The sequence below is a fragment of the Babesia microti genome, chromosome III (genome assembly GCF_000691945.2).
Source record: "Babesia microti strain RI chromosome III, complete genome".
NCBI lineage: Eukaryota > Apicomplexa > Aconoidasida > Piroplasmida > Babesiidae > Babesia > Babesia microti.
The window spans coordinates 1,232,979-1,260,781 of record NC_027207.2 but is presented as its reverse complement, the minus strand read 5'-3'; the positions used below and the strand labels follow the sequence as shown (position 1 = coordinate 1,260,781).

The following is a 27,803-nucleotide window of genomic DNA, read 5'->3' as shown; positions in this document are numbered from 1 at the left end:
TAATGTATTGAATTGTAGCTGTATGACGGTGCATAGAAGGAACCAACAAGTATATTATTTGTGTAGGTTTGATAATGCGATTAAGTATATAAAATTACCATTGAGAGACTAATTAATAGCTCGCATCGTTATTACAAGTATCTATATTCAAATAGTGCTATTAGCAGTCATTAATGGGTTTTGCACGCGTAAATGACATAATTGGCATTATATATATAGATAAAAATTCATTTTCAAAGGCCTCGAAAAAATCACAATAGGATAAACATATCCATATGGTAGATACTGAGGCCCAATAGCAACCACATAGTATTATCAAACTCTATGTTGTTAATGTAGTAAAATGTCGTCCCACAATCACTTCTTATGTATACATTAAGCCATTTGTTTAAATATAGACATTAAAAGTAATTATTTATCATATAATAGGCGAATATGGGTGGAAGAAAGTTCACTCGTATTAATATATCGCATCTGACAGATGATCCGGATGATACTAGTGACAGTGGACATAAAAATGACAAAAATGGTGACTATATTCCACTCAATGATGTTAATGACTATAGTGGAGATGAAATAGACCTCAATGAGGATTATGAACAGATAGATGATGAGGAGGATGGGTTGGACAGTGGACATGTAGAATCTGATGAAAAAGAGGATGATGAGGGTTTGGATTTTGGTAAGAAAATAAGAGATTATTACCAAGATCAATCATCTTCAGATGAAGAATTTGAGGAAAAGGTTAGAGAGGCTAAGAAATTAAATGATGATTTGTATCGCAATGTTACAGATGAAAGTGCAGATATGCTTAATATATCTGCAGAAGTAGCGGATGTATCAAAAGTATTAAAAGATGTATTTAAAAATGATGAAATTACACTTGATCAAGATATAAAATCTACCATTACATTATCCAGTGAAGATCGTGTAAAATTGATCGAAAAAAGCCATCCTGAATTTATTGCATTAATCAATGATCTACATAATAATGTGAATCTTGCATACGAGAATATTCTGCCACTGCTTAACAGTGCCAAATTTAACAAGTTTTGTACTAAAAATGTACGTTCGACATTTAATTTAGGGCATGGAATACTTAGATTTGCGCAACGAATTGATACTGATCTATATGACATATTTCTCTTATTACATGCTAATGAAAGTGAATGGCAGGCCTGTTAAGGGTCATCCAGTCATTGAAAGATTGCTGGAAATTAGATTAATTCTGGATAAAACTAGGCCAATCGAATCAAGACTTGGATATGAAATATCCAAGTTATTGGAATTGGCAAACAATGCAGAACTAGCAGAAGCAGTCAATGACCGTGCCAAACCGGAATTGTTAGTGACAGATGAAGAATCAGGCGCTGACAGTGATAGTGACAGTGAAAATGAGTACATTGATAAAGACGCTGTTCCTAGATATATGACTGATGAACACACGAACATAATTGCCAAATTGGATAAAAAGTTGACAAAAGAAGAAGCGAGACTTAAATACCACAATGTTGATGCTAGCGATGATTCTGCGTGTGATATGGACAATGAGATGCGAGAATTTATGAAAAATGAGAAGTTGGAACAGGATAGAATGATGAGAGTTTTCTCCAATAAGGAAAAGAAAGGGGGCAAAAAGTCTAGGGATGGATTACAAGATTTATCTTCATTGGCTGACACTGTAACTTCGTCTAAGGCATGGGAGAAATTCAAAACCAATAAACAAGTCAAGGAAACTCACTGCAGTTCCATTAATGCCGGATTAAATACATTGAATCAGATAGCTAAACAAAGTAAAATAGATGCAAAAAAAAATTTTTCAGCGGATTTAATGGTCAAAGTCAAGACGCAGAAGCAACGCCCAACTACCATTCAACAATTTAACAGCAAACATAAACAACATACTGAAAACAATGACAGTTTGGAAGCGTTATATAAGGAAACAAAAAAGATTAAAATCAAGAAAACTGTTCCAATGATAACGGACGAGACTGTCGATGGCGCTAGAGGCGTGTCTCATGATATTCTTAAGAATAAGGGCCTCACTAGGAAAAGGAAGAAGGGACTGGGCAATTCTAGGGTTAGCAATAGGAATAAGTATGAGAAGAGTCTCAAGAAGATTGGAAAGAAGTCATCTGTACAAATGGGTGAATATGCCGGCGAAACTACGGGTATCAATGCCAAAGTTAAAAAATCAGTTTCCATTAGCTGAAAACATTTCATTTTTAGCAGAGCTGACCCTGCAAAAAGCCAACTTATTTCTATAATTATCAAAATATGATACATTAGTTTAAAACAGTGACCATTTTATGTGTAACACCTGTCAAAGCTACCAAGATATTCTCTAAAACGCATAGTGAAGCTACAATGGAATAAAGTTACGCGCAAAATGAATAACACTATCATTTCCATATATCACAAATTTAGTTTAGTAAAAATCGTATGCAAAAATACGATAATATGCCAATGAAATGACATATGTGCAATTGAAATGCAGTAGTCGCTAATAGACATTAATTTATGATGTTTATTTTCAATGTATTTAAGTCAATCCGATATAATAAAACATAAAAATTGTGTATTATACACAATTTAACCAAAATCTTCATCCCTAATCATATTTCCCTCATCAAGTTGATCCGGATCCTCAATTTAAATTTCATTCAAACATGTCATCGTCATCCATCATATCTAAGAAGTTTTGATCGCCACTATCATAGTCATCCATCATATCTAAGAAGTTTTGATCGCTGCTATCATAGTCATCAACTTTAGACACGAGCCCATCCATCCCTTCTTGGTTAGAATTGGTTTCTGTATCCGTGTTAAGTTGTGTATTTTCAGAATCATTAGTTAATTCCCCTTCATTGTCACCAACATAAGCACCATTAGGATTTACATTTGTTGAATATGTACCAACATCATCAGAAGCTTCTACTTCCTCGTTGTTGACACCTGATTCATCATCCACATTTCCAGGGGCATTTACAATAAGCGGGTTTTCATCATTAACTGGATCCACTCCACTCATAAGTTGATTTTGTGAAATTGGAACGCCGGTATCTTCATCTGATAAATTTGGTTTGGATTGCTTGACATCCGTTTTATGCAAGGAGATTGCTGACATTTGTGACCTAAGGGATAACTGGTAGAATCCAGGAATAATAGAACTAAAAACAAAAAGGCGCAAGTAAAAGACAAAATCCATTGCGAAATTGTTGATATATAACAGGAATATGCACAAATTTTGCCAATTGATGAATGAAACTGGCGTATTTAGTAATGAAAATATTTAGGAATAAGAATTTAGTGTGCAAGTGCACATAATGATTCATCTGCCACTGAGTGCAGTCATTCTCTTAAAACAGTTGGCTATAATTTAAACGCTTAACTAACTTTATCGACCAGCAAATGCATTTGTCGTTTATGTTACCAATATTAGGTCACATTTGTAGTGTTGTGTAGTATGTAATGTTGTAATTTTTGATAAGCGTCTAGTCGTTGATGAGTGGAAACCTGTTTCAAATATGCCTATGTCACTCATTGAGCGTTTCAATATTGGCGTGAGGAAGTCCTTTGCCATCCTTAACCAAGGTCTAGAATTAAATGACAGTTTATATGAAATAAAACACGTGCATTTGCCGATGTTATTAAAGTTGCAGCCACCGACTGGATTCTTCGATACTCGACAATTATCCAGTGATTCATGTTGCATATTTCGCAATACCGCTAATGAATGTCCCTTATCTGGCCAGTGCCTACTAATCATTCTGGACTTTGATGAAATAATCTATAGTGCCGAATGTGTAGATGAGTTTCTCAAAGAACTCAGTACGGCTAGGAAATCATTTCATCCAGAACAACTTAAATTGGTTGATAACCAGTGCATAAATATATTAACAGATCTATTACATTTGGAATCCGTGTTATCATACTTATCCATATCTAGTGCCCTGGACAAGTCACTAAATAAGGAGAAATTCGTCCGGTCACTAATTGACATTTTAATATCAAATTTTGAACTGCTTAATGACATCATAAAGCTTCACTCAACAATAACAAAGCTAAATGAATCTAGTCTACCTATATATACTAAAGCAAACGAATTACCTACCGACGAGGAAGACCACGTACACTTGCTAGAGGATCACATGAAATCGTTGGATTTGTTAAAAATAGTTACATGCGATGGAAAAATACTGTACCACTTTTTGGATCAATCTAGGCACCCCCCGGTAATTATATATAACGATGAATCGATAAATTTGTTCAGTGAGCTTAATCATATAAAATACCAATCAATAATACTGCTTCAGACAATGTACTGCTATTGTGATATCAATTGGTATATATATACTCGAAACATGCCACTGGTATACCCGACTCACGCGGATGATTATTATCATTACGACAGACTTGCAGCTGTTATTGGCAGTTCCGATAAACTAAATTCTATTAACAACAAAGCAAAATCCCACAAGAATTCGATTGATCTCCAATTTATGGCACTAGACTACGGTTCAACAACACTTTTACCGCTGCTTCAACTTGGCATACCCTTTTTAACCAGTGAAGTGGTGGCCCTATTGCTATTATTCTCACAAAACCCAGAAATAGTGCAAATACTTCAGAAGCAAAATGTCAGCAGCCAATTATTACAGATTATTGAGCAGGAAAATGGCGCTTATTTTACATCAGTCATATCAAAAATTGAGCCCATAAACATTGTTACCCTTACCAAATTTAGTACTGAAATTGAAAATTCACTTAAAATATCTTTGATCGCTAGGCATTCATTGCTACTCTTACTGAAGCTATGTGACAAATCTGATGCCTATTTACTGGATAAACTGTGCAAATTTACCATTGATTATCTAACAATCTTTAGTTATGATTCAATAAATAAGGCAATCCAATTAAGGGACATTGCCACTACGCATCTATCGCTCATTTGCAAGTGCTTGAATAAAATATTGCCAAATAATTCAAATTTATCGCTGCAAAGAATATGTATCGAGTTGTTGTATATTTTGAACAAGTTTAAACCAAATTCTGATGTTATAACTTCTTGCACTGAGATACAAGAATTTTATTCTGAGTTGTGTAAGTTCTTGTGGCTGAAAAATTTGAACATTAGTAGCATAACAACTTCTTGCATACTACTGAAGGATGTAGAATTACCAGTATCTATTCTAGATTCTAAATCTAAGATTATTTATGATAAATACAAACTAGGCGATCTTACCTTGTTTAACCTTATCTACATGTTATCCATTGGAAATAATTTTCAGAACGAAAAGTGCCAGGTTTTATTGGAGAAATTGATGTATGATGAGATTTTGGTTAATAAATACTGGGATATTATTACTTCTGGAAGCAATGTTCATTCTGTGCAAAATTGGTTACAAGATATATTATGTAATATCAACGATGATAAATGCATTGAACAACAAGTGCCAGTAGTGTCTAATTTGTTATCAATCGCATTGGTTCCGCAGTTTGATTTGACCAAATTGCAATGTATATACGGGGTATATGGCAATATTTTGCAATCGTTAGGCACGTTACTACAGTCCATTGTGGAAATTGTAAGTCACAATTTATTTAGTGCGATTTTCAAAATTCCAAATATTGTAAAACGATTAAATCAATTCTATATATGTATCTGCAATTGTTACTCCTGATAAAGTATTACAAGACACAGAATACAAATCTATTGCACTTTGTTAATTGGAAATCTGTTATTGGTAAGACATGAGTTTATGTAGCAATCATGTCTTTAAAGGAGTTCCACAGTGATTATATGGTTTTAGTGGGCATTTCATCTATGATTTTGGGGCTCGTTTGCGATATATTCCAGGTCGATCGTTTTTATGAGCTGGGGATTGATTTGGGCAATTCTATCTCAGATTACCCAAATTCAATAACCAATCTTGTTGAATCGTCACAATATGTCACGGTAATGGATTCCCTGGGAAATATAAAATTTCAAAATAAGTTTCCAAACGATCAACTGAATTCTTGTGAGAATTACACATATGTATGGAATAACTATCAGTTGTGCAAATTAATGATATGTATATATGTATATAAGACATTTGTACATGAAAAAGCAATGAATGTTCTGCTGGAATTGGCGCAGCAGAACAAAGTATCATATTCGCAACCGCATATAGTATCGTTCACCAATGAAACCTGCACTCCAAACGTACTGCTGGATAGGGTAACCAATCAACTAAGTTAGCTCAATAACGCTGCCACAGAACAGCAGAATGCAACCAGAGAAATCGCACACCTCTACTCCACAATATCAAAGCTGAATCGCCAAATGGCAGTTCTAGCAAAGGCTTACTTTCAGGCAGATGATTCTCTAAGGGTAATAGCAGAGTGATGTAGAAAGTAAAGTATGACTTGGAGCAGTTAAAGACCCCTAAGACAGCAGACCATAACTTACAAGTCCAATACGAGGAGCTCAAGTTCAAACATGAAGTAAGTATTTGTTTTATGAAGAAACTATTAGAATTGCTGGGTAGAATTGAAGAGAAATTACCCGAGGCAGTGACCATTTGTAGGTCTAAGTTCGAATAATTAACAATTAATTTAACCTTGCTAATTGTAATAATCTCAATCGCTTACCAACTATCATCGTCTTCCCCTCCTTCTTTCTCCTCCTCATTTCCGTCTTCAATCTCGCTTTCAGTTTTTTCGTCCTTACTATTACTATTACTGCTGTCATTATTGGGTTTGGAATCCTGCATAAAATGGGTTATTACCTCACTGGAATCTGTTGAATCTAAACCTAAATCATTGTCAAGGGCGCTACACGGTAAAATCTGATCTGCTGGTAAAGTATCTGATGGTACATATGCCTATATTAGATCAGTTACACCTGTACTTTGTCTCCATTTGCGGGACTGACAATGGGATTGTTGGTGTCATCTTTGGCTTTAGCATCTTCATTATGCGATTTTTTATCATCTACACTTTTTCCAGCTTCTTCTCGTGACTTATTGTTTTTGTCATGGTGTTTGTTATACTCCTCATCATCTACACCTTTTTCAGATTCGTCTTGTGACGTATTGTTTTTGTCATGATGTTTTTTATCCCCCTCCTCTTCCTCTTCCTCTTCCTCTTCCTCTTCCTCATAATTTTCATGGGCTGAATTATCTTTAATATCATTTTCTTCTTTATTTTCCTGCGACTTTTCCAAACTATTTTCATCAGTTTGGGCTGATTTGTCGTCTACCGAAGATTCCTTGTTTTCATTGTTGTATTCACTTCCGGCAGATTCGCTTTTCACATCATCAGATTTATCACCAATTTTTTCCATGGCAGAATCTTCATTTTCTGATTTATCATCTACCGATTTCACGATATTTGGTGGTAAGTCTTGGCTTTTTATTTGAGTGAACCTGTGATTAGATCTCTTCTTTAGGGAACGTTTATGAACAGATCGCCCATGTTTACTATTAGTAGGCATGGTTACTTTAGTAGATTTTATGACCTTCAAAGGTTTATGAACCTTAGTAGCACTATTAGTATCTTTCCTAGTAGTGCGGTTGTGTTTGCTCCAAAGCATTAAAGAGGGGGTTGTACCGTAGTTGTCATCGGAAACGAGAGAATCTTTGAAGCGTAACAGAGATATATTTTCTATAGTGTTGACTGTGGAAAAATGGATAGCCAACCCTAATAAATATATACAAGGCTTCATTATTTGACAATGTATATATACAGCATAAACTGAATAACGATATCACACTGGATGCGTGGTTTCAGTTGTGTGTAAGGAATGTACCAGACTGTTTTTAATTTAATCAATGTGTTACAAACCTTCTGTAACAATTACTTGTGGCTTATATGTCTACACACAAGTTGTAAAATGAATAACATACCACACACAACCCCATCGCGGCACAGCATATGATGTTGTTCTTACGAGTGTATAATATTGGATAAAAGTTTTATTTAAAATTAAATAATAATTTAAATTATCAGACACTACTAATGTAAAAATTAAGAATATAATCTCACATTTGAATTAACCCCTGTAACTTTCCTTCGTGATACATTTGTTCCATGGTATCCACACCACCGATAAATTTGCCATTTACAAATAACTGGGGGAATGTGGGATAACCAGATATAATTTTCACACCATTCCTAACCCCTTCACTCTCCAACACATTTACTGTCTTGATTACCTGTCCTTTGGCGCTCTAAATGTCACCGTTTTTATACCTTTAACAAATCCAATGCCCGTTTACTGTATTTGCACTTGGGTTCCCTTGCATTTCCCTTCATAAAAAGTACAATTTTGTGGTAACTAACTGTCTCATTGATTATTCTGATGTGCTCGTTTGTGTAATACTATATTAGTAATACAATTATTTATTGTAGATTTATATTTGATTATGTATATGCTCACAGAATTATTTTTTAGGCTGGACATGAGTAGATAATTGCAATTGCAATAACAAGTGGAGAGAAGATATGCCATGATAAAACGGGGTTAACATGTGATGATCTATCGTTACCTCACCCACACATTAGACATAAATTTGTATGATAAGTTAAGTCCTAATTGTTTTCAATTATATTAAATATAAAAATTTCAAATAATTGCTAGGATGCAGGCAACAATATTCAAATTGTGTGTCCAATCCTTCGACTATCCAGATGTCATCAGTAAACACGTAACGGAATTGCTAGATCAACATAACTTTTCGATCAATATCAGTAAAAATTATTGCTAATGCAGATAGACATGGTGACCTTAATATACTTGTTGTTAAAGGCATAATTTCATATGTATACAGACACGATGTATTTAGGGTACCAATATTAATCAAAATATACAAATCTTACCCATTTGTTCCACCAATTGTCTATATTATAAACCATATAGAATTCAGGATACTACCAAACCATCCTAATGTGGATGAAAACGGACTGATTACTGTTAGGTATCTCGATAATTGGGGGAAGAAATCTAAACTTGTTGAACTTTTGAATATATTGGTCCAAAATTTCAAAAAAAAATCTCCTCTAATTAAAATATCGCATAAAAATATGCCCCAAAATGACATATCAATCCATCCTTCAAAATCTTTTCAATTGCACAGCCTATCCCAATCCAAAATTCACTCACAACCACAGCTAAAACTCAGCTCAACTATACCTATATTTAAAAATGCAGCTAAATACTTACAAATTCAATGGCATGAGGATAATAATAATATTGACACGATTTATCATGGTGAAAAGGAACGGATTTTTTACCACTTCCAGATTCTAGAATCATGGCTTCCCACATGTGAATTGTTAGCAGATAAAATTATTCTCCATAAACAATCCAACGTATGTATGTACTAATTTAGACATTTCTAAATGAATTATCAACAAATACGACCTCCATTAAGAATGAACTCATTGAGATTCTCAAAAAAACCAAGGCTAAACACCTACGATTGTCCAATAAATTACGCACCTTGAATGAAATCAAGCAGGCAATTTTAGGTGAAGAGAATTATTCCAAAATATTCACTATTACTAATAATGAGTGGTGGTTGATTATTAAATTTGTAACCATGGAATTGCTGGTAGATGATCAAATAAACAATCTTTTTATGGGTTTGGAAAACAATTTGATTGATGCTGGTCAATTTGTTAAGGTATAGCACCTATTATTTAGTATTCAATGAGAATTTTTTACGATAAATACGTGGCAAAAATTGAGTGTGAAACGTTCTTCAATACATACAATTCTCAGTAATTTTAACACAAAGATGTAAGAATTGAATTAAAATTAGTTTTTGACATAAAAATTAACAAAAGAATGTAAATTGGTTAGAATACCCACTCTTTTAGTGCATAATCTATTGCAGAAAAGGAAGCTGCATTTAAAACTGTAAATTTGAGACATGTCTTCCAAGGCTTAGCCACCTTGTACATAGCGCCGGATAATCCGCCAGCTAGAATTGGATTTAGGGCATCATCCACATCATTCCTTGCAAACTTAACAATATGGTTAAATCCGCAATACAAAAATGTTATGCAAGCAGCAGAATTCCCCAATTTTGGCCCAAAAGTAGTGCAAAAGTTGAGTATTGAGTTGATATATAACCTCCTAGTAGCCCCTCCTTTGATTACGCCTTTAAAAAACCCATATGAACCGCCAAGAAGCAAGCCTAAATATAATAAATTGATACCTGAACCATAAGCTAGACCCACCGAATAGGTTAGTTTTTCGCCCCAATGCCTTCCATAACCTTTTAGGTAGAGATTGCGATCAATTTGTAAAGGACGGACATTTTTTCGATTTTTAAATATTGACAAATCGTTATTGACATGACCAGTAGATAAGTAATCATCCATCCCACGCACAATTATTTACTATATATAAAAAACATGAGCGCATAAAATGCGTTATTTATACTACGATGGGGCATGTATTCTGTGTACATATAAAATTAGTAGTATGATGATATACTACAATTAAGAGTGTCATGTGGACTCCAGAAGATAGTTGAGTGCAATAGTCTCGTCCCAATTGTTAACCGATAATGCTTTCTACGGTTGGATGTTGTGTTACCTCTGCCTGTTCTCGGGTAAACCCTATTTCTACAATTTTGTTTATCTGTTTCAAATACTTCCCCACCTTATCATCATGTTGTTCGTCGTTTTTTCTTGCAAAAGTCTTGACCCATAACCTGACTGATCATAATCCCACCTTGCTGTGTTTTCAAATTCCTTTATATCCCTCAAGTACATCTTGGCAACTTCAGCATCTTGTGGGTCATCTACATAATACAAATAGCTTACCAGGTTCAGGTGCGGAAAGCAGAGCTTGAATTGATATCAATACGGTTCTAATGGTGAGTGCGGGGCTCCATTCATTTTTTAGAATGTCTAAACATATGGCCCCGGTTTCGCTTGAAATGTTAGGGTGCCAAATTTTGGTCAGAAATTTTATCTATATTAAACAAGTGTTTACCTTCGGCGGGTTATATGGATAATCTTCAGGTATATGAATGTCCAAATTAAAATGTCCTTCCTCATACACCGTACCGATCTACATAGAGAGCGTCCTTACTGGTCCCTTAATATATCCTATCCAGTGGTAAATATCGCCATCTACGACATACGCCGACACATTGTCAATTATTGCCTTCTTTATATCCTGTAATTCCTAATTCTAGTGTGACATACTCTCTGTAAACGGATGTGTTCGCGGGTCGAGCCACAAGCTGAACTCATATTACCGAGTTTTATAAATATTTACACTTATAATATTGGCAATTACTAAAAATATATATTAATTCTGCCTAATACAATGAGTGAATGATGTCGATTCTAACAGATATATCTTATTGTGCACATTCTACTTGCACTCCACTCATTTATAATGACTATACAAGCAACACCTTTACACTAATAATTTTCAAACTCACTATATGCTAAATCATAACACTTATTAGTAATATAGTATAGGAATACATCGGATGCATTGTGTATTGTTAAGATAATTGATATTCATATTTGGCAATGTGGGTAATAATTATAAATTAGATTATTACTATTACATATTAATAATCTAACTTTATATGATGGATTGTATATCAACTACTTTGGTACATTAAAATATACTATTCACCTACGTAATAGTTGTGTGAGATATACTGTGATACTAAAGGCACGATGGACTACAGAAAGGTTCCTTAAAAAGTCAAAGTAGCTGTGGGATAATTTACAGTAAATGGACAACAAGAATAAAACAAAAATGATAGAGCGATAGCAGCGGGTAATATTGGGTGCTGGAACAAGGGGCTGGAATTTTTCAACAAAAAAGTGATAGTAACAGTAATTTTTAAAGCAAAAACGTTGAATATTATATTAGAAATATTTTGAAAAACTATGATGCCTAGGTTTTGGTATATTATACAAGCGTGTGAGAAGGTCATAGAGTACTTAAATGTACGACCATGGACTTTACGAACATTCGATGCAGATTGACCCAAGATTTATTAATAAAACGTTATAACAGTAAAAAAAAATAAACTGATTTAGACTTTAACCATGACAAAGTTTGATATATTAATCATTTTCACAGGTATATTGTGCTTAAATGTAATGTCCGCATCTGCTGATAGTGTGGTAAACTCCAATTCATATTTAAAACATGAATACAAGGAATTGGATAGTTTAGCCCAAATTAATTCGGAATTTGCAGATATGATTTCAATCAAATTGGATGCTTCGGACTTATTGAAGAATAAGTTGAGCGCCTTCATAGATTCCATTAGAAAGTCAGGCATTAAATCCGATTTTGTCAATGAATTGGAAACCAAATTCACTCATAAATTCAAATACAATTATTTGGACATTTCCCATGAATTAACTGATAAATTTCAAAACTTGAAGCATAAATTGGATGAGTCTATGAATTCTATTAAATCATTAGCCGAGAAATTTGATAAAGATAAAACTGATGAAGAATACAAAAAAATTGAATCAGAAATTACTGAACAAAGGTTAAATCAACAAAATTTGATGAATAAATTTGCCGAACTCGAACATGATGATCTATTCATCGTTTATGATTCTATTGCCATGAATATAGAAAAATCCACCAAAGAATTCGAAGAATATAAGAAAACTATCAATGTAGTTGACAATGATAGCGATTTAACCCTCTTATATAATGATTTGGTTAATAAAATCAAGACCAACGGATCATACATCTTCACTTGGGGAAGGAGAGTCGACTTCTACTATAATACCATTTCTAATATCAAGAACATTTCTATTAATATCACCAAAATGATCAATGATAATAATTTAAACAATGAACCCCAAAACGAGCGACTGATAACTGAAGCCAATGAATCTAAAGAATATATTGTTTATGTATATAACGTCTTATCCACAAAGTTGGCAGAAATGTTTAAAAATTTTAGTCGGGCTCAAATTTTGAATGATTATGCATTATTGAATATTGGAGATTCACCAATTATTGACAAGAACCACTATTTGGATATGAAAAGTGAATTTAATAACTCCGTCACTCTGTTTAATGATACCTTATTAGATTTTGAACATTCCGATGTTGCAAGCTACATACATGTAATCATGGAAAAATTTTCCAATATCCTCATAATCCGCAACAAATTTGATGATATTATTAAGGAAATTCTTAAAAATGAACCATACGAAGACACAGATCTTGATGATAAGATTGATATCAATAAATCTTATACTAAAGTGGCACACCAAAATGGCTGGAAAACGGGCTTTATGATCGTTGGAATAGTTATTGGCGTTGCCGTGTTTGTATTTGGTGTAGCATACGCCTTGTTTTACTTCAAGAGAAGAGAATTGGTTGAAAGTACAAATCTTATCGTTTAAACAATCCAATTTGATGTCATGTAAAATTAATTTTTAGTATATAGTTAAAATAGAAATTTACGCAGGATACCCAAAACTACAAATTTTCATAGTCATAAATTTCAGCCGTTTACTATTTACCGTGATTAACAAGCATAAGGTTATAAATTACTAGTGTTAGGTGCTTGGACTTATCTAAATAACAATTTAGCAATTGATACCTCAATTGTGCAGCTAACAATATAGATAAGTGAATACTTACTAATTAGCTAATAGTTAGCTATAAATACCGAGTGACAGTGAGTTAGTCGTTATTTAAAGGAATTAACAAAAAATTCGGATTGCAAAATATACTAAAATGCACTTTAGCCCTAGGCATTGATGACCTAGTGATATAATAAGCTGTTGCATTGGATTGATACTATAATAAATTGGTAAGAATTAGAATAAAATATGTATTGGGTATAAGAGTAACAAGGTAGTGTAGGTAAATAAAACACCCACTTGTTAATACGTAAATAATTCATAAACATTGTGCCATAGTGTCGATTATGTTGGAGTATTATGTGTGTGAATATGTATAATATTAATGTCAATTAAAAAAATTATGTAATAATAGGAGGGTGGCGCGATCAGTGATGAATGTACAAGCGCACCACAGCATACCCATTCCGTCTAAGACACTCAATTCTAACGAAAATATTCGCCATTGCTGACTATACAAATGTACACTAAAGTTTAAAAATTGATGTGACATATGCTGTGATTTCATATACATAACTCAGTGGTTACACATTGTGTCACCATGAGGAAGTATCGCAAACGATGTTCCATATTGACACCTGGAAGAAATGATTATCGCTTTAATCCCATAAGCACTACTATTACTACCAGAAATATGGGAATTAATGCCAATAATGACAGCATCTGCTTGAAATCCACTTGCATCCCACTTCGCAGATCTTCATTCTCTACCAGTGATTACAACAGTCTTACACAGTCATTGGCCGTGCCCACCCATGGTGGGCATGTATCTGACGCAGGATCAGTCCCCGGTCTAGACAATGAATCGAGCAGAGGGGTGAAAAGGATGTACTCTGAGTCCATGGGTATAAGGACCTCGGCACCTCTGGTCAGTGAATCCAGTGTCATACCCTCTGTTAATAAGACCAAGGCTGGTGACACAAAACGGAGTGGAGCATCCTCCATGGTCCACAGGCACGCATTATCCCGGCCTAGTCACAGAAAACTGACCGCACATAGCGCAACGAATTGTACCAATTCTAACCCTTACGACGATGAGTATTACACCAGGCATGTAACAATTGGCAATTCTCTTAACTTTGGAGATCTTGCTGATGATCATTCTGCAACAGACCCTTACATAGACGTGTTAGCTTCGCTGTCAAATGATGTCATAAAATTAGGATTGTATGGTTTAAATCAGAATGACTACAAATTCATTACAAATAATGGGCTTGTTGATAAGCGACGAATGTCACGTAGGTCTAGTGATGTGACAGTGGTGGACGATAAGTCATCGTTCCTGGACGCTTCCCCGGCCCAGATGCTTCCTTCGGATAAAGAACCCGATTCGGCTAAATCACAGAATATTACCGCAGGGAAGGATGGGTCTCAGTATAATAATAAACCCCATGAAGATAATCCAGATGAAAACCCCATTTCATATGGCAATAAAGTTACACCAGACGATGAAAAGGTTCTATGCGATGATAATGGCGTGTCAGCTGATTTGACAAAACTCAACTATGAATCCTTATGCAGCACACTATCTAAGTCTATCGAAAGTAATATTATGCCAAAAGTCATATCAAATGATATGTTACTTTCCATAGCCGAATTACTAATGCCATATTGCACTGACAAAAATGCAGATGATATAGTAAATGCATTGTCACAAGCCAAAAAGAACTATGAAAAACACAAAAAAATAACTTCTGCAAAAGATATCCCCCTTGTTACAGCGAACGATAACAGTCTGGATAAAAACGCCCCAGATAATAAGGTTTTGTTTGACTTTTTCAAAAAAAAGTCTGTACCACGTAACAGATTATCTCCTTACTCATCGCAAAATTCAGATAACATATTCAAGCGTGTAAAAGATGTCAATTGTCTTAACTACTCACAAAATGCTTCTGTCGTCTCCCCCCTTACTACAGCCCAGCAACATACATCAGCGCCTGGCAGTTTATCTCGCGTGGCAAGGATGAAATCCATAGGTCAGCACAATTTGAGCATCAAGTCCCTAAGACTAAAATATAAAAGATCAGCCTTTTCCACTTCATCAGCTCAAGGCGTTTCTGGAGTTGATTCAAAGAAACTCGAGACTCAACTGTGGAGTAGCCTGGGCACAGTTACCATTCTGATAGGCCGAGCTTTAGGCCAAGGATCTTTTGCCAAGGTATTTCCCGCGCGACTATCTCTATCCAGCACTTCTAACGACTCTGGAATTGATATACCAAATTCCAGTGCTAGTAATAGTCGTGTTGGAAACGAAGCAGTGGACCCTTTCCAATTGTGTTTTCAGTGCATTAACAGGGGCTACCTTGAATGCGCACTGAAGAGACTGACAGCCAGCAGCACCAATAGGCGAATGCAGTACATTAGGGAGAGGGAAATGATGCGGCACTTGAATCCGCATGTTATGCGCCCTCTCGCTTGTAGATTTTTTTCAAACGGTTCCAAAAGTTTCCAAATTCTGATGCCAAGGGCTAGGGGTGACCTTGCCTCCATGCTCAAGTCCCTTTACAGTTTTAGGGCAAATCAATTATTCCTTTACTATACTCAGATGAGGCGAGAGGACCGTTTAGTTTCTTATGAGGAATTCAGGGTTGGTTTGACTGAGAAAGAGATCAAATTTTTGATTTTGCAGATCCTGAGTGGATATGCATTCTTGCAAACAACATTTCAGGGTAATATGGTTAGGCATTCTGATATCAAGCTGGCAAACGTGCTAGTTTTTTGCAGTCAGTTTGACAGATACAATCCATTAAAGTGGAACATTAAACTTGCAGATTTTGGTTCATCGCTACTTCTTCATCCAACGCAACATTTTAGTGAAAATGAGTCTATACTCCAATTGACGAATGCCCTGATTACTGAATGGGTCGGCGAATCGTCGAATCAGATCCAATCACTGGTGCAAGGGACAATCAGATTTAATGCACCAGAGGCTCTAACTCACGATAGGCATGGGTCTCACCGATCAAATCACAACCAAAATTTGATTCGCGCTCATGAATCACTGTATGGGCCACTAGATAAAGTGATAAGTGAATATAACCAAACTCCCCGTGTCTGGGGAGTGGTTGAGAAGGTTGATACGGATGGTAGATACCCAATTTCAACGCCATTCGTCCCTGGTGCGGATATGCATGACATTGCAGAGTATTCTTTAGTAGATTCAAGGGCAGACATGTGGTCTATTGGGGTACTTTTGGCCGAACTTATCCGTGGTTCCAGTTCTGAGAATTCACTGCCGAAAATAATTCCAACCTGCCTTACTGAATCTGAATTCGGTTCGAATTGTCGAAATTCGCTGAATCGAAAGGCCAAAAGGCTCGGTGATTTGTTGGGAACTGGTTTATTCACTGTGCGAGACGGAATGACAGATAAGGAGGTAAACAAGATGATGGCTCTGGAAATTAGCAATTGTAATGGAACAAAAAGCGATACGGAGGCTTACATTAGGTCTTTATATAACGAATGTGATATGCCTCATCTAGATGTGAACTTTTGGGACCTATTTTTATCATTTTTTGTTTACAAGCCACATAAACGAGTTGTGGCTGCTGACGCATTGGGCCACAAGTGGTTTTGTTCCAGTGGTTGTCCAATGTACAAATCCCAAGGCAATGCCTGCGCTAACGATCGGAATTTATTGCATTTTGATCTTGTTGATTCATTACAGTGCTACTCGAACCACAATCTTCTAGAACACTCGATAATTAACAGCAATAGTAGTGATATCGGCAGTGGGCATAAGGACATAAAATGCAATGCTTGGTTCAGTGGCGCTTGGCTATACCATACTCTAGTCCATAGTGGCCAATACGATCCGAGCAGTCCACTGCACCAGCTGTATAGGAAGGAGGCGGGCATACTTGAATCAAGGGAAAAGGTGTTTTGGGGGAAAACCGGCGCAGTACTATCGTTACTGATTAAGCTCAAGGACTCACGAATTTGTGACATGACGTCTACACTAGCCTCCCACATATTGGGACATGCGCTTTCGCAATACAAAAAAGGGCTATAATTTGACTGTGTTTTACACTATTTTAAACTGCCATTCGATTTTTAGCTGTTGCAATTTAAATTGCACATTTGGATTTTTCCGTGACTAAATTTGAGTGTTTAGCCACACGTGTAAATTAACTGTAGTATATATCCAAGTGTAATGCTGTGGATCTACTCCTATTAAATTTTTTGTCGCCTTTGTTTGGTTATTAATTTCAAATTTCTATAAAGAATTATCGGTTGATCCGTTATCGATCTAGCTGCATTTATTGCACTAGTCAGTCGATATTTAGTGTTTTTATATGTTATTTAATTAGTTACAAATGTCGTGTATATTATATACTACAAATTACTAAACATTAAGTTGAACGTATAATATAATTTTTTATAAACTTATTAATCAAATTCAGATTACTAGTCAAATGATACTATAATATGATTAACTAGTTTTAAAACAGATTTATATAATACCTACGTAATGAAATCTCACAAATATCTATTAATAATATATATTGTGCGAAAGTTGTAAATAACTGCATTAACTAATTGCAAGCCGAATTTAGTGAAGAATTAACCAGTAAACTTTGCATAAAGCATGATTTAATCAACGTCGAGCAGCACACATTATATATTTAATTTGTGGATAGATGGTGTATACTGATATCAAAAATTAATTAACAGCGCAAAAAAACACAATTAAATACACTAATTAAATGCAAATTAACAATAGACAAATTAATATACAAAAAAGTTGGTGATCCCCATTGATCAATTGTGATTGCGATATTACATAATTTAGCCTTAGTGTCAACCCTTCTCATTTGCGCTATAAAACGACGCATCTGACAAATTGGCACTGGAAATTTTGCCAATATCAATGTTGATCGAATCCTTCAATGCATGTGTACCATCTCCAGTTATTACAATTGTATATTCCGGGCCTAGGGCGGCGGTCGTAACCTTCAAATGCAATAATGAATATATTATTCGGGCCTAAGTCACAACATAAGTACCGAACGGCATGAAGATTTCTGCCCCGACTGAACAGAAACTCCTGGTCTTTGTGTTAGCGGTTTAGTGAATATCAATTTTTGGTTAGACGAATGCCCCCAAGTAAAAAGTTGATTTGACTCTAAAATTAGTGCACTTATACCATTTATACAGGCGGAGTGACGGGAGCCACAAAAAACTCTCACTGGCCTAAAATGGGTCTGTTTAATCATGACTTTCTGCATTAATAGATGAGATACCCTTGGGTAGAATATGATGGTGTGATAATTCGTAGGATCTCCGCATTGGCCGGAAAGATTGTCTCCAAAAGAATATATGTTACCGCAGTCATCAAGTACCAATGCATGACGATCTCCAGCTGCAACATCAATTATATTGTTGAAAAAAGGGATATCCGCCCGCTCTGGTAGTTCAACATATGTATTGGAGGTTTTCATTGCCAATTCCCCATACGTGCCATCCCCCCAAAGATAGACTTCACCTGTGCCTATGTGACACTAGAAATGACTATGTATGAAATTGTGAACATAATAATAATTTAGTAAGGGGTATTAATATATACTATATAGTACATTAATACATACTGGTGCGCGCTATACCAAACTTAAACCCTAGGGCCACTTGTACAAATGATATATTGTTATCGAAGTAGAATAAGGAAGGTTTGGGCACTTTTTTGCCTATAAAAGTCTCCCCCCAAATAAACATTGTATGAGTGTCCATAGAGATGGCTATATTTTGTGTATCATTGGAAGCCACATGGCTAACTCGTATGTATTCGCCAGATGTAGTTGTTATATCCAATTGTTTGGGAGCCCATTCATTTGCTATGTGACCAGTAGCATCCTCGCTTCCCCAAGTGTAAGTAAGACCCTAAATTCATAACCAATTACATCTCTATCTATGGCTATTGAGTGGTATTTGCCACATGAAATGCCACAAATGAATTTGTCAAATCCGGGAATTAGTGTAGGTTCGCTTAGGTAATTGATAGAGGTGCCATGACCCAATTGTCCTGAGTCTCCCCGGCCAAACGAAAAAACTTGACCGATATCTGCTAGCAAAAGTATATGATTTTGACTGCAACATACAGTTGTGATTTTAAAGTGTGATAAGTTGACATATATAAACTCTCTATTGTAAATATCCTCGGCACTAAATACACAAGAAGCATTTGCGGCAGGGTTATCTAGATCAATGACACTAATACCTCCATAGATGTGTATTGCTGTGCTAAGATCGTTATAATTTGGAGTTTCATTTACTAAATAAAATCTAGTATACCATAATCCGTGGATATTATGGGACACGCCTGTATTTGGATCTATGTGAGAAGAATTCCTACATTTTTGTGATGCATTATTTTTCCTATTTGTGCATATTTATGCTTAAACTAAAATTGTGAGCGATTTAATTGAGCTGATTGTGGGTGTGTATAGATGGATGAGCACCATATGCGATGACCGTTGATTGTACCTATTTGTATGACTATATCTCAAATAGGGTGTTTGGGTGAGATGCGAATGAAATGTGAAATGTGATATGTCTAATTACTACAAAATTTTGGGTAAATTATCTTTTACATAGGTATCGCAAAAAATGCTACTCGGAGTGAGATTAGGAAGGCCTATTTACAAAAGGCAAAGCAGTACCACCCCGATCTAAATCACAGTCCAGATTCTCTCCCAAAATTCAAACAAATACAGGAGGCATATCAGATTTTATATGACCAAAACTCCCGTAGCCAATATGATTCGTCACTAAGTATTATCTCAACACTCATTTAGATAATCGGTCAAGTAATTATGGCCATAGCTCATATTCTTCTAGTGGATATTCTGACAATTATGGTCAATATGGTACCCAGCACAATAGTTTTAAAGACCAATTTAGAGCTGAAACTGAGCATTTGCATCGTCAATGGAGGGATATGGAACAGGAACGACTCAGGGTTTGTCCTTTCTAATTGTAGAGAGCAACCGAAGAAAACTTTCATTCTAATAACCAACAGAGCCTAAATGAGATTCTTAATGACATTTTTAAAGTGCTAGCACTCAACACTTTCATTGGGAACAGATTTAAGTTCTTCATTTACATTATATTGCGCATGTTGCCTGCAATGGCTATGCCATTATTTTTTTTACTGGTGTTAATTGGTCAATTCAAGTAATTAAATTATGGATTTAGGTCATTTGACGGGGAGAGAATGACAATTGTATACGATTCATATGGTACCATTTAAGATAAACATAGGCAGGGCTTATATTATGGATTCCGAAGGTAGAAGGAGGAGAATACCGTCACTGGATAAACATTTATGACTGTAACATATTTGTTATAATAATTAACCTATTTTTAATTGTACCATAATCACAGTCACTTCTGTGACGCTAGTTTTGACATTATTATAACATTGACAACGGTACGAGCGATAAATAACCGTAGTTTAATAATATGTAATGAAATTTTTATATATGGTGCATAATTATGTGAGTATTTAATAAAAATTATCACGGACATATAAAAAACTATAATATATGTGTAAACATTGCTATACGTGAGATAAATATTTCATACACAATCAACGTGGCCATTATTAGTAAATTGGTAAATATTTACTAGCCTAAATAACAAATATGATGAAGTATCGGAGTCTCTATGCATTGATCAATCAATATCAATAGAAATGAAGCGGAATAGCATATATATAATATTCATTAGTGGCTGGAGATTTATATATGCCATACACGTCCAGGGTGTCTAGCCTGCTGTATATATCTTACGACATATGGGTAGGCGTATGTTTACCACATAATGACTCTTTTTAGTAACATTGGTGACAATAACTATTGGTGAGACATTAAGTGAGTAGACAAGATAGCTATCTATATTATCATTTAATGTAATTGAGTGTGTCATGGGCCGCCACTCTAACACCCCTAATGCCATCCTAAACCCGGCGCTAAGGTTTACCGTAAAATTCCCGCCAATTCCATACGGCCAGGCCCTGCGCTACACCCATGCAATTGAAAAATCTTCAGTTGAATCCAGCAGACGCCACCCATGCCTTCTAACGTGGTATAACGGTGTTTATTTAGGGGCAAACTGGTTAAATGCATGAGAAGGTACCCGCATTCTTCCAGCAATAAATGTACTGCCGAATCTATGCGGCATAATCAATGTTTGCAAAATAACGAAGTAATCGTGATAGGTTATACAGGGGTGGAAGGAGCCAACTTCCATGAACTCTTTCAAGATTTTGGATATGTTTCAAATGTTTTACAGGGGACTAGGCAAGAAGTACAAGGATAGGAGTATAAATCAACATGGAGCAGGTATCACATATCTAATCTAGGCACGTTTACTGTATTCAAACCGAATTCATAATTCATAATACGTGAAACAAACTGTAACATAATAATCATTATTGAAGATTATGCTATTCTACATTTAAATTACATGTAATTATATTGTAATATGTCCCGTGTAAATTAGATGTGTATTCGTAATCAGAAACAACTAATCATATAGAATAGTTAGTCTATTCCGAATAAATATAGATAGATTTTCTGCATTAATATATCTTTAAAGTGCGATAAATTGTCAAACTTCGAACTGGTTTAATAAAAAATTCTTCTTCCGCAAATGTTAATAATTAATATTGAATAACAAACCCTGCAACTTAGATGTATAAATTTATTTATTATTTATTTAGACGATAAGCATTGCACTATACCCTCAAAATCTACTATTAACCTTCAATTCTTCAGGTATATCATCAAAATATGGATGAAGTAGGGCATCCTTGGCAGTTATCCGTTCCTGTGGATTTAATTTCAGCATGCACTTCAATAAATCAATTCCCAAATCTCCCAGGTTGGGAATGAAATTTTGAAGAGGCTGAGAGTCATATTTTGAGAATTCTGGGTTATAAGATGGCAATTCTGATAGCTGTGGCCAAGTTTCTATGTTTGGTGTCCCTAATAACTTAAAAATTCGATTTAGCTGGTCCTCCTCCGATACACCCGGGAACAAAGGTTTGCCATTAACCATTTCTATGTGAATAACGTAATACCTGCAAATACACAGCCCACACTCCAAATATCTACTGGCGTGGAGTATTTATGTGATCCCATTAAAACATCCGGGGCACGGTACCAAAGCGTAACCACTTCATGAGTGTAGCTGCGTGCGGGAATTGCAAAGGCCCTGGGTTAATTGAAAGAGTACCTCGCAAGACCAAAATCCGCTAATTTTAGCGCCCCTTCCCTGTTAATTAGTAAATTTTGTGGTTTTAAATCCCTGTGCAGAATGTGATGTTGGTGGCAGTAGCTAATTCCACAGAGTAGCTGGTATAAAAAGGATCGAGTCGTGCTGGGTTCAAGCCCACCTAAATAGGTGTTATCATACCATCACAAACGTCGAGTAATTTCTTTAGATCCTGATCGAGATATTCAAATACTAGGGTCAATCTCTTCTCCGTGTGAATGACATCGCATAGTCTAACTATGTTTGGGTGATGAAGCTCTTTTAGCAAACTGATTTCTCGTATTGCTAATTGAGTATTTTAATTACCAGTTGAAGGAATTCCTTCGTCTTCCTCTTCAACTCGGATTTTTTTTAGGGCAAACATTTCACCATGCGGGTTCTGAGCTTTGTACACTACGCCATAAGTCCCTTCTCCGATCTTTTCCAATTTATGATAGCTATCCATAGCTATTATTCGTATTAAATTGGTATACTACGTTGTAAACAAATTCACACTCACTTTCACTATAATAGACTAGACCGCTACACTAGCAGTGGACATCTGGTGTTATAGCCTGTGTACATTACATATATATACATTGATCATGCCATGGACTAATTATACCGTTTATGGTGTTTAATGCTGATAGAATTAAAAATTGACTGTTTTCAGAAATTGCAATCTACTTTCCAGGGACACAAATCCCTCCAACTTCCACTCGTCCACCATTAGTAGCAGCTCTAACAATTTTGTTACAGGTATCCCAGTCATATTGCCGGTCAACAAGTATCTAATGCCTTCTAGAACACATTTTTTCTTCTCCTTATCTCCATTTGATAATTTGCCTATCCACCCTGAGAAGTCATCAACGACTTTGGCCAAGTCCGCGCTAATTAGCTCATCTACCAACTGCGGGTCTACTTTTTCTGGGTAATTTAGTTATTACCTAATGTTGGAAGCTCATAGCTTAGGGAATTGACTAGCTGCTGGTACAGGTATCGGAAGTTGGAGTGTCCAAATACATCCAAAACAAATGTTGTCAGTTTGTCCAATTGTTGGTCAGATAAAGTGTTAAAGTATTGCATCAAGTAATCTACAAAAAGTTTGTGTATATGGTTGCGGGTTAGACGCTTAGCATAGGAACGATTGTACCAATTCAACTTGTTCACCGAGAAGCATGCGCTGGACGGAGTTAAATTGTCTAAACTGAAGTTGTGTAGTTGCATCACATCAAAAAATTCGCTGTATAAAAAGCTTTGATTACCCAAGTGAATTGTCGTGCCAACCAAGAGTGGCCAAGTAATTCAGTAATGCCTGAGGTAAGTATCCAGATTGCCTAAATTAGAAGTTTATTACTTAAAGTGGCTAATAGTATACATCTCAGAGTGGTCTCTTTTGCCAATTTTGGCACTATCAGGCGTTAAAATCATAGGACAATGGACATAAAGTAGCTTATCATGATAATTTCCATTGAAACCATTCAATTTCTTAATGATTTCACATTGTCTAAATGGAGAGTTTTATACTTGTGAGTGTTGGAGTAATGATCATTAGACCTAATTACGTGGGTTATACCCATCATTTTATCATCAACGGCACAAGTAAAGTTATAAGTTGGCGCACCATTTGAACGCATTATTATGTAATCCCCTTCTGATTGACCAATTATAACATTTCCCTTGTGGTCCATAAAAGATATTTCTCCGGTATTTGACCTAATATTAACAAATGAGTACTTGAATCTGATGGAATATTTACCGCCATAATTATTAAAATTATTCAATCGAGAACTGTAACACTTTCTGTCGTAGGAGTAGGGTATGCCATATCTCCTGGCTTTATCCCTTTTGGCATCCAGTTCTTCAGGGGTACAATAGCACAGATAGGCGTGGTTATTTGATACTAGCCAATTGGCTGCTTCTCTATAAAGATCCAGTCTTTCCGACTGCCTATGAGGGCCTTCATCCCAATCTAACCCTAACCAGCTATATTGGTATCAAATTTACCCTAGGGAGTCAATTATATCCCGTTCGAAATCTTTACTACATCTCTTGGTATCGGTGTCATCTATCCTTAATATCAACTTTCCGCCGTTTGTCTTTGAAAAAAGTTGATTAAATAAATGCGTTCTAGCGCTTCCAATGTGTAATTTTCCCGTTGGACTTGGAGCAAATCTGACACATGGTCCTTTGGTTATATGATCGCTGAAACTTCTGTTTGATCTGTGAGATTTGTGCCAATGATGAGTCGTGAAAGAATGCGATATGTTAAAGTATAAAAATGAAGTTGTTATAAATGTGATAAAGGTGGGCTTATATGGCATCAAAAGCTACATTTTCTACAATATACGTAGGCGCTATTACATAGCAACGCAATGTGTGGGTAGTGTACACCATGTCACAATACAACATATTATGTCATCTATGTATAACTACACTGTAGATACAGCATATGGTATGATTTATAGAAGCTAGTAGTGTATAGTATTAGTATTGTTTAGATTCCATCCATACATTTTGGATACTAGGTGCATTCACATAGTAGACAAGATTTATAATTAGACGTTGAATGGCCAATATATGCCGAACAAGCTACAGTTCTACAGGATATAAACGTTAAAATATCACATGCAAGCCCAAAATTTACAGTCAAATTCAACTGTACATTGTGTTATGAGATACTTCACGCATAATAGCAGATGTAAATTATTGGTTAGAAATACACTGTGTCACACCTAGACTAGATTTTAGTCTAGTTTCTATATTCAACAAGCATTTATTCTATAGCAAATTGTAAAATATACGTTACTTACCTGCGAATATTCCGTATCTGTCCATAAGACTTATACAATACAAGCACAGTCTCCGTGAAACTGGCCATTCGTTGTGGGGATTTAAGAAAAAATTTATAATCTAAGTCATAATTAATAGACTAAAACATAGCATGGCGATTATTTTGGTGTGAAAATTAGATGCGTTGGAAATTTGTGTAGCAAAACGCACCAAGTATGTGTCATGTTTACTTCTTCCCAGCCTTAACAGCTGACTTGGTAACCTTGGCAGAAGATGGATCCTTCTTTTCAACCGCCTTGATTATACCAACTGCGACCGTTTGCCTCATATCACGCACGGCGAACCGGCCCAACGGGGCGTAGTCGGTGAAAGTTTCCACAACCATGGGTTTATTTGGTTTCATAGTCACCATGGCAGCGTCACCATTCTTAATAGTCTTAGGATTTTCTTCCAAAGTCTTGCCAGTACGCTTGTCAATCCTAGTGTCTAGAGATTCGAATTTGCAAGCAATGTGGGCAGTATGGCAATCAACCACAGGTGAGTAACCGGCCTTGATGGTACCAGGGTGATTGAGTACAATGACTTGTGCAGAGAAAGAGGTAGCTTCCTTGGCTGGGTCATTTTTCGAATCCGAAGCCACATTTCCTCTCTTAATATCCTTAACAGACACATTCTTGACATTAAATCCAACGTTATCACCGGGGCTAGCCACTTCCACAACCTCGTGATGCATTTCAACAGATTTACATTCAGTGGTCAAACCAGTGGGGGCAAAAGTAATGATCATTCCTGCTTTCAGTTGTCCTGTTTCGACCCTTCCGACTGGTACCGTACCAATACCTCCAATTTTATAGACTGACTGCAGGGGCAATCTAAGAGGTTTTTCGACCGGACGTTTTGGAGGCTCCATTTGATCAAGTGCCTCTACGAGGGTCTTACCCTTATACCAAGGCATGTTAGTAGATTTTTCAACCATGTTGTCACCGTGGAATCCTGAAATAGCAACAAACGGCACGCTTTCAACTTTGTAACCCACCTTCTTCAAGTACTGCTGTACTTCCTTGAAAATTTCCATATAACGATCCTCCTTGTACTGACAAGAATCCATTTTGTTAATAGCAACAATCATCTGTTTGACGCCAAGTGTGAAGGCTAGTAAGGCGTGTTCACGGGTCTGACCTTCTTTGGAAAAAGCAGCCTCGAATCCGCCAGATTCAGCAGGAACGACAAGCATAGCAACGTCGGCTTGTGAAGTCCCAGTAATCATATTTTTGATAAAGTCACGATGACCAGGTGCGTCTATGACAGTGTACTCGTATTTCTGGGTCTCAAATTTCCAGAGAGTAATGTCAATAGTAATACCTCTCTCACGCTCAGACTTGAGCTTGTCAAGCACCCATGCATACTTGAAGGAGCTCTTCCCCATTTCGGAAGAATCCTTTTCAAACTTTTCAATGGTACGTTTGTCAATTCCTCCTAACTTGTAGATCAAGTGCCCAGTTGTTGTAGATTTGCCACTATCGACATGTCCAATAACTACCAAGTTGATATGCGTTTTTTCCTTTGGCATTTTTCTAACATTCAAGAGGCTGCTGAATTTTGTTTTGCTATTTGTTCAGATTCCTTCGGTTACGGTGATTATCGTCACAACTATCAATGGGGTTATATGGGGTGGGTCAAATTGTGTCCAAGTCACTTCATAACTCAAACCATCTTTCCCTAGCTCCACCTCTCCCATATTGCCTTTAAAATATATCCGGATACGGCCATCTTATAAATTATCTTGTGACTTTTAAATTTCTGGGAGTTTTTACTCAATTTCCTGTCATTATTAGTTATACATGTTGCTATCTAGCCATTAATTTAACAATTGTTCACCAATAACATATTCGAGTGTGTGTTTAACTAAATTATTCTGCTTCCAATCTCAATTTTGTTATTTTAACCAGCGTATTACGTGTCTCTACTGGTACGGGCACCTACTCAATTATTTAATTTCGTTTTCCTCCCAATTCTCTCGTTAAATACATATATTTCATTCAATCACTGCATCTACCCGTATATTAATGTCCGAAACTAATGGTGTTTATTTTATCATTTCGTTGACTTAT

General features: G+C 35.9%; 16 protein-coding genes across 16 annotated transcripts; 7 read left to right on the top strand and 9 right to left on the bottom strand.

The window, feature by feature from the left end:
- Positions 1 to 435: 435 nt before the first annotated feature.
- BMR1_03g03570 (UTP3, SAS10, U3 small nucleolar RNA-associated protein 3) lies at positions 436 to 2,212 on the top strand (the record flags this gene model as incomplete). The annotated part of the gene is made up of 2 exons (XM_012793871.1): positions 436 to 1,065; positions 1,088 to 2,212. 2 exons carry the CDS (start codon positions 436 to 438, stop codon positions 2,210 to 2,212), a joined length of 1,755 nt encoding a protein of 584 aa, XP_012649325.1.
- BMR1_03g03565 (hypothetical protein) lies at positions 2,660 to 3,208 on the bottom strand (the record flags this gene model as incomplete). The annotated part of the gene is made up of 1 exon (XM_012793870.1): positions 2,660 to 3,208. The coding sequence occupies one exon, from the start codon at positions 3,206 to 3,208 to the stop codon at positions 2,660 to 2,662; it is 549 nt and encodes a 182-aa protein (XP_012649324.1).
- Positions 3,528 to 6,588, top strand: BMR1_03g03551 (hypothetical protein; the record flags this gene model as incomplete). The annotated part of the gene is made up of 6 exons (XM_021482174.1): positions 3,528 to 5,588; positions 5,609 to 5,747; positions 5,769 to 6,223; positions 6,245 to 6,376; positions 6,397 to 6,489; positions 6,511 to 6,588. The coding sequence occupies 6 exons, from the start codon at positions 3,528 to 3,530 to the stop codon at positions 6,586 to 6,588; spliced, it is 2,958 nt and encodes a 985-aa protein (XP_021338723.1).
- On the bottom strand, positions 6,633 to 7,711 carry BMR1_03g03550 (hypothetical protein; the record flags this gene model as incomplete). Its single annotated transcript, XM_021482173.1, has 3 exons — positions 6,633 to 6,752; positions 6,774 to 6,869; positions 6,890 to 7,711. The coding sequence occupies 3 exons, from the start codon at positions 7,709 to 7,711 to the stop codon at positions 6,633 to 6,635; spliced, it is 1,038 nt and encodes a 345-aa protein (XP_021338722.1).
- On the bottom strand, positions 8,028 to 8,497 carry BMR1_03g03545 (glutaredoxin-like protein / Cg6 protein; the record flags this gene model as incomplete). The annotated part of the gene is made up of 3 exons (XM_021482172.1): positions 8,028 to 8,216; positions 8,239 to 8,367; positions 8,426 to 8,497. The coding sequence occupies 3 exons, from the start codon at positions 8,495 to 8,497 to the stop codon at positions 8,028 to 8,030; spliced, it is 390 nt and encodes a 129-aa protein (XP_021338721.1).
- Positions 8,628 to 9,772, top strand: BMR1_03g03540 (hypothetical protein; the record flags this gene model as incomplete). The annotated part of the gene is made up of 4 exons (XM_012793865.1): positions 8,628 to 8,736; positions 8,759 to 9,357; positions 9,378 to 9,671; positions 9,692 to 9,772. 4 exons carry the CDS (start codon positions 8,628 to 8,630, stop codon positions 9,770 to 9,772), a joined length of 1,083 nt encoding a protein of 360 aa, XP_012649319.1.
- Positions 9,773 to 9,846: 74 nt separating this feature from the next.
- BMR1_03g03535 (mitochondrial import inner membrane translocase subunit TIM23, putative (TIM23)) lies at positions 9,847 to 10,374 on the bottom strand (the record flags this gene model as incomplete). The annotated part of the gene is made up of 2 exons (XM_021482171.1): positions 9,847 to 10,187; positions 10,209 to 10,374. The coding sequence occupies 2 exons, from the start codon at positions 10,372 to 10,374 to the stop codon at positions 9,847 to 9,849; spliced, it is 507 nt and encodes a 168-aa protein (XP_021338720.1).
- BMR1_03g03530 (ubiquitin-conjugating enzyme (huntingtin interacting protein 2)) lies at positions 10,504 to 11,256 on the bottom strand (the record flags this gene model as incomplete). The annotated part of the gene is made up of 8 exons (XM_021482170.1): positions 10,504 to 10,569; positions 10,592 to 10,636; positions 10,658 to 10,709; positions 10,730 to 10,799; positions 10,822 to 10,972; positions 10,994 to 11,071; positions 11,093 to 11,188; positions 11,209 to 11,256. The coding sequence occupies 8 exons, from the start codon at positions 11,254 to 11,256 to the stop codon at positions 10,504 to 10,506; spliced, it is 606 nt and encodes a 201-aa protein (XP_021338719.1).
- Positions 12,076 to 13,404, top strand: BMR1_03g03525 (hypothetical protein; the record flags this gene model as incomplete). Its single annotated transcript, XM_012793862.2, has 1 exon — positions 12,076 to 13,404. One exon carries the CDS (start codon positions 12,076 to 12,078, stop codon positions 13,402 to 13,404), a length of 1,329 nt encoding a protein of 442 aa, XP_012649316.2.
- BMR1_03g03520 (hypothetical protein) lies at positions 14,189 to 17,659 on the top strand (the record flags this gene model as incomplete). Its single annotated transcript, XM_012793861.1, has 1 exon — positions 14,189 to 17,659. One exon carries the CDS (start codon positions 14,189 to 14,191, stop codon positions 17,657 to 17,659), a length of 3,471 nt encoding a protein of 1,156 aa, XP_012649315.1.
- Positions 17,660 to 18,447: 788 nt separating this feature from the next.
- On the bottom strand, positions 18,448 to 20,011 carry BMR1_03g03515 (Regulator of chromosome condensation (RCC1) repeat; the record flags this gene model as incomplete). Its single annotated transcript, XM_021482169.1, has 9 exons — positions 18,448 to 18,633; positions 18,654 to 18,772; positions 18,794 to 18,869; positions 18,891 to 19,138; positions 19,236 to 19,524; positions 19,545 to 19,840; positions 19,862 to 19,915; positions 19,936 to 19,975; positions 19,997 to 20,011. The coding sequence occupies 9 exons, from the start codon at positions 20,009 to 20,011 to the stop codon at positions 18,448 to 18,450; spliced, it is 1,323 nt and encodes a 440-aa protein (XP_021338718.1).
- On the top strand, positions 20,194 to 20,972 carry BMR1_03g03510 (Chaperone protein DnaJ; the record flags this gene model as incomplete). Its single annotated transcript, XM_021482168.1, has 6 exons — positions 20,194 to 20,218; positions 20,239 to 20,415; positions 20,439 to 20,602; positions 20,624 to 20,817; positions 20,839 to 20,882; positions 20,905 to 20,972. The coding sequence occupies 6 exons, from the start codon at positions 20,194 to 20,196 to the stop codon at positions 20,970 to 20,972; spliced, it is 672 nt and encodes a 223-aa protein (XP_021338717.1).
- On the top strand, positions 21,569 to 22,038 carry BMR1_03g03505 (conserved Plasmodium protein, unknown function; the record flags this gene model as incomplete). The annotated part of the gene is made up of 4 exons (XM_012793858.1): positions 21,569 to 21,729; positions 21,750 to 21,849; positions 21,872 to 21,986; positions 22,007 to 22,038. The coding sequence occupies 4 exons, from the start codon at positions 21,569 to 21,571 to the stop codon at positions 22,036 to 22,038; spliced, it is 408 nt and encodes a 135-aa protein (XP_012649312.1).
- On the bottom strand, positions 22,390 to 23,365 carry BMR1_03g03500 (Protein tyrosine kinase; the record flags this gene model as incomplete). Its single annotated transcript, XM_012793857.1, has 5 exons — positions 22,390 to 22,706; positions 22,727 to 22,860; positions 22,882 to 23,041; positions 23,062 to 23,205; positions 23,227 to 23,365. 5 exons carry the CDS (start codon positions 23,363 to 23,365, stop codon positions 22,390 to 22,392), a joined length of 894 nt encoding a protein of 297 aa, XP_012649311.1.
- Positions 23,552 to 25,223, bottom strand: BMR1_03g03495 (glutamyl-tRNA synthetase; the record flags this gene model as incomplete). The annotated part of the gene is made up of 7 exons (XM_021482167.1): positions 23,552 to 23,826; positions 23,847 to 24,142; positions 24,165 to 24,236; positions 24,257 to 24,406; positions 24,427 to 24,615; positions 24,637 to 24,885; positions 24,907 to 25,223. 7 exons carry the CDS (start codon positions 25,221 to 25,223, stop codon positions 23,552 to 23,554), a joined length of 1,548 nt encoding a protein of 515 aa, XP_021338716.1.
- Positions 25,224 to 25,918: 695 nt separating this feature from the next.
- Positions 25,919 to 27,262, bottom strand: BMR1_03g03490 (elongation factor EF-1 alpha subunit; the record flags this gene model as incomplete). The annotated part of the gene is made up of 1 exon (XM_012793855.1): positions 25,919 to 27,262. One exon carries the CDS (start codon positions 27,260 to 27,262, stop codon positions 25,919 to 25,921), a length of 1,344 nt encoding a protein of 447 aa, XP_012649309.1.
- Between the last annotated feature and the right edge of the window lie 541 nt (positions 27,263 to 27,803).